The following is a 14604-nucleotide window of genomic DNA, read 5'->3' on the forward strand; positions in this document are numbered from 1 at the left end:
GGAGGAAAGAGATGACCGCATCCTTTACTCTGAAGTATGTTCTTTTTAAACAAATCTGCTGCCATAAGGGAAAGAACAACATTTATCCTTTAAATTAATGCCTCTTCTAGTATATTGTTCAAATTCCCAGAAATCAAGGCAAACATAATTAAGGTAATTCAGACATATTGCTTATAAAGAATCAGCAATCGCCTCTGCGGCATTAATCATTGCTGTGATCTGCTTATTTGGGATTTTTATACCTTGATTTCATGGAAAGAACTCAACAGGCTAAGATGCTTAAGGCAGTTTATGTGAGATGGTTTATGAGCACATATTGGGTATATAGAAATATGTAATGGGCATGAGCATGCCAAACATGCACAAAAAGCTGTGGGATCCAGAAAGGATATTTAAAAATGAATCATTAATTTTTTTAATTGGAGTCAGATAAGCCCATCATTTCTGGCAAAGTCAAATGGGTGCTACTACCCCTGCTTTACTCATTTTCAAGATGATATGAAAACAAATATGCTGCTACCATCTGTTTAACCCCAAGTAAAGTCCAGGGGTGGAATCTAACTAAATCATATTCAGGCTAGACACAATTGAAAACCAAGTTACTCAAGTCCATTTATTTCAGTGATTCAGGGGGAAAGTGTTTTCAGCTCACATGAAAGCAGGTTTGAACACACACACACACACACACACACACACATCAATACAATGCTAACAGATCAGAAACAAAGAGCCATGCACTGAAACCTCACTTTTATTTATTTTCAGTTTTCTGAAAGTCTAAGTGCACACCTTAGCATTCTTCAGTTGTGAGCCATCATTAATAAGGGAAACATTGAGCAATAGTGTGGGGGTAGCTGGTGCCTTTTGCCACTTGACCCTGTTTCTCACTCCATGTGTCCATGTGTTTGAGATGTATTATTGCAAACTTGTATTATACATTAAATCTGCACATAATGATAGTAAAATTACTTGCAGCCCATAAGCTCATTGTGTTTCTGATGTGATGCAATCCTGATTGTTAAACTCTATTTAACTACCTCTACTATAGTAAGTTTTCATCTTTTACAGATATTCTTCTTATTTCATTGATGAATTGCTTCCCATAAAGTATTCCAAAGCGATTTAACAATAAAAGCATCAACAATAAAAATATATAAAAGTAAGAATTTTCTATGACCTATCCATCACTTGAGTTAAATAATACTGTCTTTGAATTAACACAGGCAATGAGCTTTTATTGATATTGTCTTTAGAGGAAACATAAAAAGGTCAATATAACATTATTTAAATTTTGTATTGAAAATATGAGGTCTTTCTCTTGCAACTTGAAAAAGAGACAGCAATCAAAACTCAGGCATACTGTTTATTGACTAGTTGAGGAATCAGAATAATTAAACCTACAAATGTAATTAAGTATGTACATTAAGGAAGTAGGATTGCAGCCTGGCATATTGGCAAATAGCAAGGAGGAATGCCAACATCACCATTTTCAGATAGAGATTGTTAACAGCAGCAATAATCAACAAGAATGAACAACAGTGTGCTCAAGACAGTTGATCAGTGGTTCCATGCAAGCCTTACTAGGAGGTGAAGATAATTTAATATTATTTTGTCCTGGTAAGTTACAGAAATAATAGGAAAGACCAATAGTTCCTGAGGAACTTGTACTTAAGCCACACAACATTAACAGGCAAGTTGACCTAAACTTTTCTCATACAAAAGCCAAGTTCACTTAAGTAAAATAATTTGTCTTGAGTAAACATGTTTAGAATTTGGCTGCACATATTTGGTTAAATAATTTCCACAAGAAGGTATTTACTGTACTGAAATAAATTAGTTTACATGTAGTAGAAACCAAATACAACAAATCTGAAGAGATTCGTGAACTTAATATGTGCACCCAAATAAGAAACCCAAGGCCCAGGGAATTCAATAGATCTTATTTTCTAATAAGTGTGTTTCTAGGATTGCATGCTTAATCTGTTGTTTTCAGTGCAATCCTATGCATGTTTACTCAAAAGCCTTCTTGTATTCAACAGTGTTTACTGCCAGGTACCTGGAAGTGATCCCCATTGAATTCAGTGGAACATATTTTTAAGTAGACATGTATAGGATTGATCCGTTCAATTAATAGCCACTCCACTTATATTATCAAGTAGTTGAACTACAGCAGTCCTCTATAACAAGCTGTTTTCTTTCTTTCTTTCTTTCTTTCTTTCTTTCTTTCTTTCTTTCTTTCTTTCTTTCTTTCTTTTTACCATGGCAAGAGTCTCTCTAAAACCACCTACATATCTGATGAGCCAACATTAAATACTAATTATAAACTGTATAACTGATTAATGAAAGAAAACCAATTTTCCAAACCAAGACATTCCTGACAAGTTCATTAGCACTTTTGCAAGTCTACTGCTATTGAGCATAGTAGTAGTAATTTTATGTTTCACAAAGCTTTCATATATCACTTGTATAACCTACATGCCTTCATTTGCTTCCAGGCACAATAAGCTAAGGTGTTACTATCTCTCTCACCAACGTTCCCCAAAGTGGCAATACTGTTTTTAAACAGAAATTATGCAAACATTTATAATAATGAGATTAAAACAGCAACAGCATGAAAGACAATGTGTTATATGGTGGAATGTGTAAGGGCAACTGTTTTTGAAATTCCACTAATAAGGTTTAATAGCATTTTAAAGTTATGTTGCAAAAAATAAAGGATTTTGTCTCAAGTTTAAGAAATACAACTAATAAGTATAACATTATCAATCAAACAAACCCCTCCAGTGAATCTATACTCCAATTTAGCAATAACAATATTCATTTTATAAATGTCAACATAATCTTTGGTTCCGAAGCTGTCAGACAATTTAGCACAGGGGGGTGAAAAAACCCCTTCATCATCTTTCAGAGAGAACATGCTAGGATGCCAACACGGCAACAATGTGAATAACATCACCTTTAGTTCAGGTCCAGAATTTTCTTATCAGCAGCTTTTCCTAATATACAGCACAGAGTGACACGGGCAATACTTCTGCCGACCAATTAACAGGAATGCAAACCAATAATATCCCATAATAACTTTAGCACTTTGCCTGAAAACAAATTATCTCCTTTTGAGCAATGAAATCATCCAAAAATCACAAAGCAGCATCATGGTGTAATGTGAGCGTGGCGGGGGGCATCCAAGCCTTTTAGCTATACCTGTGTGTGTGTGTGTGTGTGTGTTATACAGAGAGTTCTTCTTTGTTGTCTGCCAATAAATTACAAAAAGAGGCAGTCATATTTGAAAGTAAAACCATTAGGCTGTGTGGTACGGAATGCTGCAATACAGGCACGGAAGGAACAATAAGAAAAACACAATACCTTTAGTAAGTCTCCTCAGAATTTGACAACGGCATTTAAAAGAGACAGCTATCATTCTTGCTTACTGCCTTCCGTGGCAAAGTATACTCAAGGCTCTGCTTTGGTGGCTGCAGCAGAAGCATATGAATTCCTCACGCGCATACCAGAAGAAAGATAGTCCCAGCGGGGAGTGACAAAGCTTAATTCTTCTTGGCTGATGCAGAGATCAGCTCCATGTCATCTAGCAAAGCTGTGTCATTCAGTACTAGTACTACTACCGCCACTGCTTGCAGCACCAGATCAATGGCTTAAAAAGAAGAAGCAGCAGCAGCAATATTTCTCTTAACAGCTGCAAAGCATCAAATAGTGTAAGATCCCGGCAAAGATAACTGAACGCAGCTAGGTTACCAGCCTCCCAGAGTCCTGTACTGTGCTAGTGAGCTTCAGTTTCTGTTCCAGGCAAAGGACCATGCATTTCAGCACAATCAGGGGATTTTCCCTCCTCCCGCTCTCGCTCCCCCTCCTCAAATCCTTCAGATATTTTAACTCTCTCCCAGCATTGCTCGCTGAACAATAACAAGGGGAAATGCATAATCATCAGCATCCTTTATTACAAATGGCAAAATTTTAAATAGCCGCGGGTTCCCCACCCCAATTTAAAAATGATTTCGGTGTGAAAGGATGCCCTGCTGAGAATGAGGGGGAGGGAGGAAGAGAGAGAGAGAGAGAGAGAGAGAGAGAGAGAGAGACCCACAAGCCATACAGCAGCAGGAGGACAGGCAGTTTTCCAAGTAGGTACAATCGTGAAGCATAATGATGCTACACAGACAACACACTGTGAGTCAGGATGCCTCTGGAAGGAGAATGAAACATAAGCTCTCACTAGGTGGACGCATTTATCCTTAGCCTTCCATAAATAATCCACCATAATCTTACCAAATACAACACATGGCTCTATATTACTCAATTTATCAAAGTATTTTACAGCCTCTTATCAAAGCTAAGCAAATTAACTTGCCCATTTACACTTCATTCACAAAATAATGAGGTGGAACGGTGGTAATGACAGCTTTTCTAACCCTTGCAGACCAACCTAACACTCTTCTTGTGGTTTTAAAAAAAGAAGAAGTCTAGAAAATCTGGATATAAAACTTCAAAGACTGACTTGAGATCTCCTTTATGATGTTTGGGGGATTGCTTGGGTACAGTAATGCTTTTTAGCCTTCTTATCTATTTTTTTAAAACAAGATGGGGAAATTTAAAAGACTCTCGGTCATGGCGGATTACTATTTAAAATGTGTATTATTATGGATAAACCTCACACCTTTAAATGGTCAAACATGGCAGGAAAGAGACAATCCCAATTAAAGAAATATTGGTTTTCTTTTGAAATAGGTTTGGACTTTGAAGAATTTCTAGGGGCAAAGTAGATCAATAGTGGGAGATCACCATCAAATAACTCCAGTCTACAAGTTGTTGAAATTTGGCGGAGCATCAGGATAGCCAAGGCAGCTTTTTCAGATTATCTCAGAGACAGTGATGATTGAGGAATTCAGTCTTAACTTATTCCCATTCAAACAGATCTGAACTGCACCTCCCAGAGCAATGAGTAAATTGGAACAGAGCTACCTTTTGATTTCCCAACTGCTTTGTGATGCAGTTCCCAACTCTCAATAATGTACCAAACTGTACCAATGTACCAATTAATGTACTAATAATGTATTTACAAATGCTTATAGTTGGACAAAATGTGTACTGGTGCTTATATTAGGACAACATGTTTACTTTGAGATAAAATGTGTTAAAAATATGTATTCAAATACAAGAAAATTTTTATTTTTATTTTTTAAATTGATACAGAAATAGGACAGAATAAAGGTACGAATGAGTACATACAATGAGCACACACAAGGGTAGACTGATCCATCCATCCCTATTCAAAGATGATAGAGCTCAGCCGTTTAGGACTTTCAAGATGTTGGAGCACAAATGTAATGGCTCCCACTGACTCTTCTAAACTCATAGAATCATAGAATCATAGAATCATAGAGTTGGAAGAGACCACAAGGGCCATCGAGTCCAACCCCCTGCCAAGCAGGAAACACCATCAGAGCACTCCTGACATATGGTTGTCAAGCCTCTGCTTAAAGACCTCCAAAGAAGGAGACTCCACCACACTCCTTGGCAGCAAATTCCACTGTCAAACAGCTCTTACTGTCAGGAAGTTCTTCCTAATGTTTAGGTGGAATCTTCTTTCTTGTAGTTTGGATCCATTGCTCCGTGTCCGCTTCTCTGGAGCAGCAGAAAACAACCTTTCTCCCTCCTCTATGTGACATCCTTTTATATATTTGAACATGGCTATCATATCACCCCTTAACCTCCTCTTCTCCAGGCTAAACATGCCCAGCTCCCTTAGCCGTTCCTCATAAGGCAACGTTTCCAGGCCTTTGACCATTTTGGTTGCCCTCCTCTGGACACGTTCCAGTTTGTCAATGTCCTTCTTGAACTGTGGTGCCCAGAACTGGACACAGTACTCCAGGTGAGGTCTGACCAGAGCAGAATACAGTGGCACTATTACTTCCCTTGATCTAGATGCTATACTCCTATTGATGCAGCCCAGAATTGCATTGGCTTTTTTAGCTGCCGCGTCACACTGTTTGCTCATGTCAAGTTTGTGGTCAACCAAGACTCCTAGATCCTTTTCACATGTAGTGCTCTCAAGCCAGGTGTCACCCATCTTGTATTTGTGCCTCTCATTTTTTTTGCCCAAGTGCAATACTTTACATTTCTCCCTGTTAAAATTCATCTTGTTTGTTTTGGCCCAGTTCTCTAATCTGTCAAGGTCGTTTTGAAGTGTGTTCCTGTCCTCTGGGGTGTTAGCCACCCCTCCCAGTTTGGTGTCATCTGCAAATTTGATCAGGATGCCCTTGAGTCCATCATCCAAGTCGTTGATAAAGATGTTGAATAAGACCGGGCCCAAGACAGAACCCTGTGGCACCCCACTAGTCACTCTTCTCCAGGATGAAGAGGAACCATTGATGAGCACCCTTTGGGTTCGGTCAGTCAGCCAGTTACAAATCCACTGAGTGGTAGCATAGTCAAGACCGCATTTTACCAGCTTCTTTACAAGAATATCATGGGGCACCTTGTCAAATGCCTTGCTGAAATCAAGGTAGGCTACATCCACTGCGTTCCCTTCATCTACCAGGCTTGTAATTCTGTCAAAAAACGAGATCAGGTTAGTCTGACATGACTTATTTTTCAGAAATCCATGCTGACTATTGGTGATCACAGCATTCCTTTCCAGGTGCTCACAGACTGTTTGCTTAATGATCTGCTCCAGAATCTTCCCTGGTATTGATGTCAGACTGACTGGGCGGTAATTATTTGGGTCCTCTCTTTTCCCCTTTTTGAAAATAGGGACAACATTTGCCCTCCTCCAGTCTGCCGGGACTTCGCCTGTTCTCCAGGAATTCTCAAAGATGACTGCCAGTGGTTCTGAAATCACATCTGCCAGTTCTTTTAATACTCTTGGATGCAGTTCATCTGGCCCTGGAGACTTGAATACATCTAGACTAGCCAAGTATTCTTGTACTATCTCCTTAGTTATTCTGGGCTGTGTTTCCTCTGCTGAATCATTTGCTCCAAATTCTTCAGGTCGGGCATTGTTTTCTTTATCGGAGAAGACTGAGGCAAAGAAGGCATTGAGGAGTTCAGCCCTTTCTGTGTCCCCTGTTTGCATTTCACCATCTTCTCCTCTGAGTGACCCCACTGTTTCTTTGTTCTTCCTTTTGCTACGAACATACCCATAAAAGCCTTTTTTGTTGCTTTTAACCTCTCTAGCAAGCCTGAGTTCATTCTGTGCTTTAGCTTTTCTGACTTTGTGTCTACACGTGCTGGCTATTTGTTTGAATTCCTCTTTGGTGGTTTCCCCCCTTTTCCATTTTTTGTACACATCCTTTTTTAATCTTAACTCAGTTAAAAGTTCTTTAGATAGCCACCCTGGCTTCTTTAGGCACCTTCCATGTTTCCTTCTCATTGGTATTGCCTGAAGTTGTGCTTTTACTATCTCCCTCTTAACAAACTCCCAGCCATCATGAACTCCCTTTCCTTTTAGTATTACTGTCCATGGGATCTCACCCAGCACTTCCCTAAGTTTTATGAAGTCGGCTTTCTTAAAGTCGAGAAATTGAGTCCTAGTATGCTTGGCTGCTCCTTTCCGCTGTATAGTAAACTTCAGAAGAGCATGATCACTCGCGCCTAATGATCCTTCCACTTCTACCCCACTAACCAGGTCATCAACATTGGTTAGGACCAGATCTAAAATGGCTGTTCCTCTTGTAGCTTCTCCCACTTTCTGGACAATGAAGTTGTCTGCAAGGCCAGTGAGGAATCTGTTTGACCTTATGCTCTTGGCTGAGTTTGACATCCAACAAATATCCGGGTAATTGAAGTCCCCCATTACTACTATCTCCCTTCCTTTTGCATGCTTGGCCATCTGTTCCAGGAAGGCATCATCTATGTCCTCCGTTTGGCTTGGGGATCTATAGTAAACTCCCACAATGAGGTCACTGTTATTCTTCTCTCCCTTAATTTTGACCCAAATGCTCTCACTTTGGCTTTGAGGTTCTAAATCTTGGATCTCTTCACAGGTATACACATCCCTGACATATAACGCCACTCCTCCTCCTTTCTTGTCTGGTCTGTTTCTCTGAAATAGATTGTATCCCTCCATTATTACATTCCAATCGTGGGACTTATCCCACCAGGTTTCAGTGATGCCTATTATGTCATATTTAGTTTGCTGTACCAAGAGCTCAAGCTCATCTTGTTTATTTCCCATACTTTGCGCATTAGTGTACAGACATTGAAGTCCATTAATCATTCCCCCGTGTCTCTTATTTAAGGATTTTTTCCTCCCACCACAAGGTCTGCGTGCTGTTTGCTCCATTCGGTCTATGACATTTGGATGATCATCTTCATCAATTGATAGACTCCTACCTTCAGGAGCACTGTCTCCCTCCCCCACATTAGTCAGTTTAAAGCCCTCCTGATGAGGTTTCTGAGATTTTTTGCAAAAACATTCCTACCAACCGTTGTGAGGTGCAGCCCATCGCTTGCCAGAAGTCCATCTTCAAGAAACTGCATTCCGTGATCTAAGAATCCAAACCGTTCCTGTTTACACCATTTGCGAAGCCAGTTGTTCACTTCCACTATTTTTCCCTCTCTCCCTGGGCCACGTCGTTCAACTGGGAGGACAGATGAGATGACAATTTGTGCATTTAATTGCTTCAATTTCCTGCCCAGAGCCTCGTAATCTCTTTTGATCTTCTGGAGGCTATTGCTTGTAGTGTCATTGGTTCCCACATGAACCAAGAGGAAGGGGTATTTGTCAGTGGGTTTTATGATTCCTTGCAGTCGTTCAGTTACATCTTGGATCTTAGCCCCGGGGAGACAGCACACTTCCCGAGACATCTTGTCAGGCCCACAGATCACTGCTTCTGTTCCCCTCAGTAGGGAATCCCCTATCACCACTACACGCCTCCTCTTAGGTCTGGTCGGGGTTCTTCCGTGAGCTGTCCGTTCCAAGGTCGCCTGCACATTCCCTGAAGACTGCCTTTGCTGCTCGTCTTCATATACCTGATCGACTGTAATGAGGGAGAGATCCTCAAATGGAGTCTGCTCTTCGTCTTCCATGCTAGGGGAAAGGACCTCAAAGCGATTGCGTATTTCTAAACAATCAGAGCGAACCCTGGGCCTCCTACTTCTTTGAGTCACGTTTCTCCATATATCTGGCTCCTGTGTTGGTGAACTAGCCTCCTTCTCAGGGGAGTCCCCTGTCTCCTCCTTGGTGGAGACGGTGTGCTCTGTTGCTTCCAAGAAGAGCTCCAGCTCTCTAATTCTTTGGAGCGTAGCTACACGTTCCTCCAGTTGCTGGACTTTGTCTTTTAAGAGGGCAATCAACATGCAATTGCTGTCAACATCTGGAATCCATGAATGTCCTGCAAGGGTACTGTGAAATTTTATGAACTCAGGTCCTTTACCCTATGTAATTATTTATTACCAGCTTTTACACACATACTCTCTCTCTACTTTGAGTAAAGGAGTTTGGGATTCCATGGAATGACGTTGCATTTCATTTCTCAATGAAAAAAATGGTTAAAAACAACTGTGCTGAACAAACTTCAATAACATGCATTTTAGCAGTTAAGCTTTTGAGGGTATGAAGGCATGCCTGACAATTGTCAGAAACAGATGAAAAAGAAAGGGGTGTTGCCTCTTCATATTGCATTATGCTTGGAATGACTCCTCATCCTACATCTGGTCCAACAATGGCTATAGGATGCGGGTGGCGCTGTGGTCTAAACCACTGAGCCTCTTGGGCTTGCCAATCAGAAGTTTGGCGGTTCGAATCCACACAACAGGGTGAGCTCCTTTGCTCTGTCCCTGCTCCTGCCTACCTAGCAGTTTGAAAGCATGTCAGTGCAAGTAGATAAATAGGTACCTCTGTGGCAGGAAGGTAATTGGTGTTTCTGTGTGCTCTGGTTTCCGTCACAGTGTTCCATTGCGTCAGAAGCGATTTAGTTATGCTGGCCACATAACCCGGAAAGCTGTCTGTGGACAAACGACAGCTCCCTCAGCCTGAACACAAGATGAGCGTCGCAACCCCATAGTCACCTTTGACTGGACTTAACTGCCCAGGGGTCCTTTACCTTTACCATAGGAGCATCAAATTTGCAAAGTCTACTCTAAGCAGCAAGAGCAGCAATGACAACCTAAGTATGCCCCCCCCCTGCTAAACACTTCTGCAGTCCACAGTACCTGTCACCCACCATTATTTAAGTCTTCTTTTGAACCCTTCTGTTTCAGGTCAGCTACATTCATTTTCCAGTCACATTTAAATGATGTCCATTGATTTCAATTGAGTATATCTAATGTTGAATATCACTGTACATATTAGATTTAATCAGTGCCTATCCCTCTATATTGCAGTTGACCTTGAGGTTTCAAAGAATTTTAATCAAACTAGGTTAAACTTCTTGAGTATATCAATGCATTCAATGCCATTCATTAATTATTGCCGATCCGATAGCAATATGTCTTTCGCCTATGTTTCAGATCTTGTTGATTCCATTTTTGTTTGCAAGTATGGAAGCTTTGCCCATCTAATCTCTGCACAAATAGCTGGTGTGTATCCAAAAGCAGTTGATGCACTACAAAGGACAGTTTGTAGAAAGGTTAATGCAAGCCCATGTAACGTCAACCATTCCAAATATTGGATTCTTTGAAAGTTCTAAATACCTTCTATGCTATTTGGTGCAAAAAGCTACTTGTAAGAGTCCCATTGTTGTTGTTGTTGTTGAAATTGGGTGCCATATGATTATACTTGCTTTACTGAAGTCTTCAATTCAGAACGTAATATTCATACTAAATATCATTCAATTTTTTTCACCTAAGTGAAATGTTTTTTTGAAAGGAGATACAAAGTACATTTACTAATATGTCATTTTGCTAAGTGTTCATTTTGCTAAGTACTCAGAACAGCAGTCAACAGCACAGCTTCCTCCTCTTGTGGTTGGAATAATATTGTTTCTGGGATAACAATTTTATTTTTAAAATATGCAAAGGGATTTATACATAGTTGAGGGTAAAGGGTTAACTGCCTGTAAACTGTTGAGTTTTGCCAAGAGCTGTGGAAATAACAGTGTTAGCAGCAGGGGGTACCTGAATAACAGTTAAACTGTCATCGTTTACAACTGGTCAAACCAGGGTTAGTTCTGTGGGTGCAGTTTCTGTCAATCTATATACAGGGGCTTAATAATAATAATAATAATAATAATAATAATAATAATAATAATAAACATCTATCCTTGCAAAGTAACAGGAACCCAGTATTGCATTTTCTGTATCATTTAGAGTGAGAGTAACCACAGAGTGGAAATGATTTTTATTTACAACAACTGCAGCAAAGTGAAGTAACCCAAGTGGTTTATTAGGTAAGCATACATACAAATTCCTGTCAACCTAGCAGTTCGAAAGCACATCAAAGTGCAAGTAGATAAATAGGTACCGCTCTGGTGGGAAGGTAAATGGCGTTTCCGTGCGCTGCTCTGGTTTGCCAGAAGCGGCTTAGTCATGCTGGCCACATGACCCGGAGGCTGTACACCGGCTCCCTTGGCCAATAAAGCGAGATGAGCAACCCCAGAGTCGTCTGTGACTGGACCTAATGGTCAGGCGTACCTTTACCTTACATAAAAATATCACCATCAGTTTATCCTGATAACTATTCTGCTTTGTTTTCATATTTGGATATCTGATCTGTTCTATGCTTAGCTACAGCTACTAGTAAGCAAACTGATGAAGAAAATAAATGGTATTGGTAATAAAGGGGTTAGGAAAAAGAAGAAATAGGTCACAGCTAAGGTGGAAAAACTAATGTGTGAGGCACCTCTCCATAATGCTATATAATAAAGTAATAGAAGGGTTCTCATAGCTCTTACTATTACTACTAGTTTCATCATATTTTGGCTTTCCCCATGGCTTTACTTATGTTAGAGGGCAATAATTTACAGTATTGCTTCTCTTGATTTTTTGTTTTAAAGGATCTAGTTCAGGCAAGCAGTAAATCATATTTAGCTGATGCTTAAGTATGCTCCTTAAGTACTTTCCTTCATGTGGATATTTTTCTTTACTCAGGTCTTTTATGACAGTTACTACATATTTGTTGTTTAACTCATCTAATAAATTCCCACTTCTTCACATTTTGCTGAGCTGCATCATCATTCAAATGTCATGGTGGTTTAAATGTATTATCCAGGAAAAAGTTCAGAGTGCCTGAGAAGCTGTTCACATAAAACTAAACCTGCACATAATACTATTGCACGTAATTGCAATTACTTCCTCTAGCATACTAAAAAAAAATTCAGTACTTCCCAGCTTCCCATAACGTAGAAAAAATATGTTGCTTCCTGAAGGATGCGAGTTGACTCTTTATCCTATATGCATTGACAACATTTAGGAAAAGGTAAAGGGACCCCTGACCATTAGGTCCAGTCGTGGCCAACTCTGGGGTTGCGGTGCTCATCTCGCTTTATTGGCTGAGATAGCCAGCGTACAGCTTCCGGGTCATGTGGCCAGCCACTTCTGGCAAACCAGAGCAGCGCATGGAAACGCCGTTTACCTTCCCGCTGGAGTGGTACCTATTTATCTACTTGCACTTTGATGTGCTTTTGAACTGCTAGGTTGGCAGGAGCAGAGACCGAGCAACGGGAGCTCACCCTGTCACGGGGATTCGAACCGCCGACCTTCTGATAGGCAAGTCCTAGGCTCTGTAGCCAGTTTAGGAATAAGGGGTAAGTATGGGTAAGTTTCAGGCTCACATTCTCCCCTCTCCTCCTTGGTTGGAAGTTTTTGCTTCCATTTTTAAACAACTGTAGTTACTAATCTTGTTCAAACTGTAGCTAGTGTTGAATACCGTTAAGGAAAAGTCTGTCACGAGCCCTGTGGAAATGTCTTGGTAGGGCTAGTCAGATGAGGAAGGGGGGATGGAATGAGAGCACAGAATAGGATCCCGAGGAAGCCCTTAGCACTTTGGGAAGTGCTGATCTACATGCAGAAGAGGGGCTCAGTGGGTTGCTATTGGATATGACATCAGCTGGCTCAACTACTATGCTTGAGCCACTTGGCTTGTCTCCAGCCAGTGAAGTGCTCCCTTCCTCCAGAGAGGTGCCTGAGGATAGTGAGCCTGCTTCCTGCAAAAAGGACATGGCAATGGCACCAGAAGACCAAGCCTACTTGTAGGAGTGCCCACTCGCTTCCCCAGTTCTGTGGTTTGAGAAGTTGGCTATGTAAATGGCTGTGCCCACCTTGCTCTTCAAAGTGGGAGCCAAGGGGGCATGTCAAGTATTGGGGAAATGACTTACCGGTAGCTTATAACTAGCTATGTATCCTGGAGTTCTGCTGTGATTTCTGAATGATGTAACCTGATCCATGTTCAGACACTGTGGTGAATCCTGGAATAATGCTTTTAATAATGATGACCCAGTTGAGAGTGTGAGTACCAAGTTCACAAGTGGGAGTCAGGATAATGCCAGGATCATAAACATGTGGGAGATTAGCAGCCAAACCTAACAAATGCAAATTCTTACTAGTTAGCATGAGAAGAGGCTAAGTCCACAGAGCTGTATTGCTGATAGAAGAGGCATTGCTTATAGGAACAGAGCAGAGCATCCTTCTCCATGAAAGTTTTAATTTCAAGAAGAAATCAAAGTACAGGAAACTGAAAATGAACACAGGAAACTTAAAATGAACACCTCTTTGGTCCACCTAGCTCAGTACACTGATTGGCAGCAGCTCCCTAAAGTTTAAAGCAGAAAGCGCTCCTAAGCCAATCTGGAAATTCCAGGGATTGAACCCGGAATCTTCTGCATGCAACTCTACCACTGAGCTACAGCCCTTCCCCAAGGGCAGTACGCACAATTCAGTTGTGCTTTTCCTCCACTGCTTTGTTACAAGCCATGTGAAGATGCTCTAAATTACGAGTTATGTAAGGAGAATCAAATCACATTTTGTTTCATAGCTTATTTATAAGCCCTAGGGAGAATATCAAGGTTTGATGAGTTAAGAGATCTGTTTTAGTGAGAGTGTTTTAATATAGTGTCGTGTGTGTACCTTCATATAACATTGTTACTACTGTAAACTGCCATTGGCTGCTTGTTTTATAGGGACATTGAATGTTATTAGCTGCAAAATATTTTTAAACCATCTTTGCTAAAAATTAAATAACCTTTTAAAAATAGATTTTGCTACAGAACAGGAGACAAAGTGAACTACTGTTATGAAGCAATGTTCCTGGCTCTAAACATGAGCTTGCTACTGCACACCTCTGCTCAAGCATTGGTTAAACACTGCCTGGAAAGCACCACTTATGCAAAAAAATTGTGGGATGGTACCCCTTAAAGGTGGTATAGTTTCTCACCCACCATGTGTTAGAAGTAGAACAGTAGCTGTCAACCTTTTCAGTTGACTCACCTTTTATTTTAACAATAAAAGAAGAAGAAGAGGAGGAGGAGGAGGAGGAGTTTGGATTTGATATCCAGCTTTATCACTACCTGAAGGAGTCTCAAAGTGGCTAACATTCTCCTTTCCCTTCCTCCCTCACAACAAACACTCTGTGAGGTGAGTGGGGCTGAGAGCCCAAGGTCACCCAGCAGCTGCACATGGAGGAGCAGAGACGCGAACCCGGTTCCACAGATTACGAGT

At 40.8% G+C, this 14604-nt stretch overlaps 1 protein-coding gene across 16 annotated transcripts in view; it reads right to left on the reverse strand.

The window, feature by feature from the left end:
- The window catches only part of GRIP1 (glutamate receptor interacting protein 1), a 334184-nt gene that overhangs the window by 133945 nt on the left and 185635 nt on the right, over positions 1 to 14604 (reverse strand). For 2 of the 16 annotated variants that reach the window (XM_053406882.1, XM_053406877.1), the window contains exon 1: positions 3364 to 3835. The exons of 13 other annotated variants lie outside the window; for them this stretch is intronic. In XM_053406882.1, the coding sequence (XP_053262857.1) occupies positions 3364 to 3418 (55 nt within the window). In that variant the 5' untranslated portion in view covers positions 3419 to 3835. Of the gene's footprint in view, positions 1 to 2956; positions 2976 to 3363; positions 3836 to 14604 lie in introns of those variants that run through there. One more of the 16 variants, XM_053406884.1, reaches the window with a different exon arrangement.

Source organism: Podarcis raffonei, chromosome 10 (genome assembly GCF_027172205.1).
Source record: "Podarcis raffonei isolate rPodRaf1 chromosome 10, rPodRaf1.pri, whole genome shotgun sequence".
Taxonomy (NCBI): domain Eukaryota; kingdom Metazoa; phylum Chordata; class Lepidosauria; order Squamata; family Lacertidae; genus Podarcis; species Podarcis raffonei.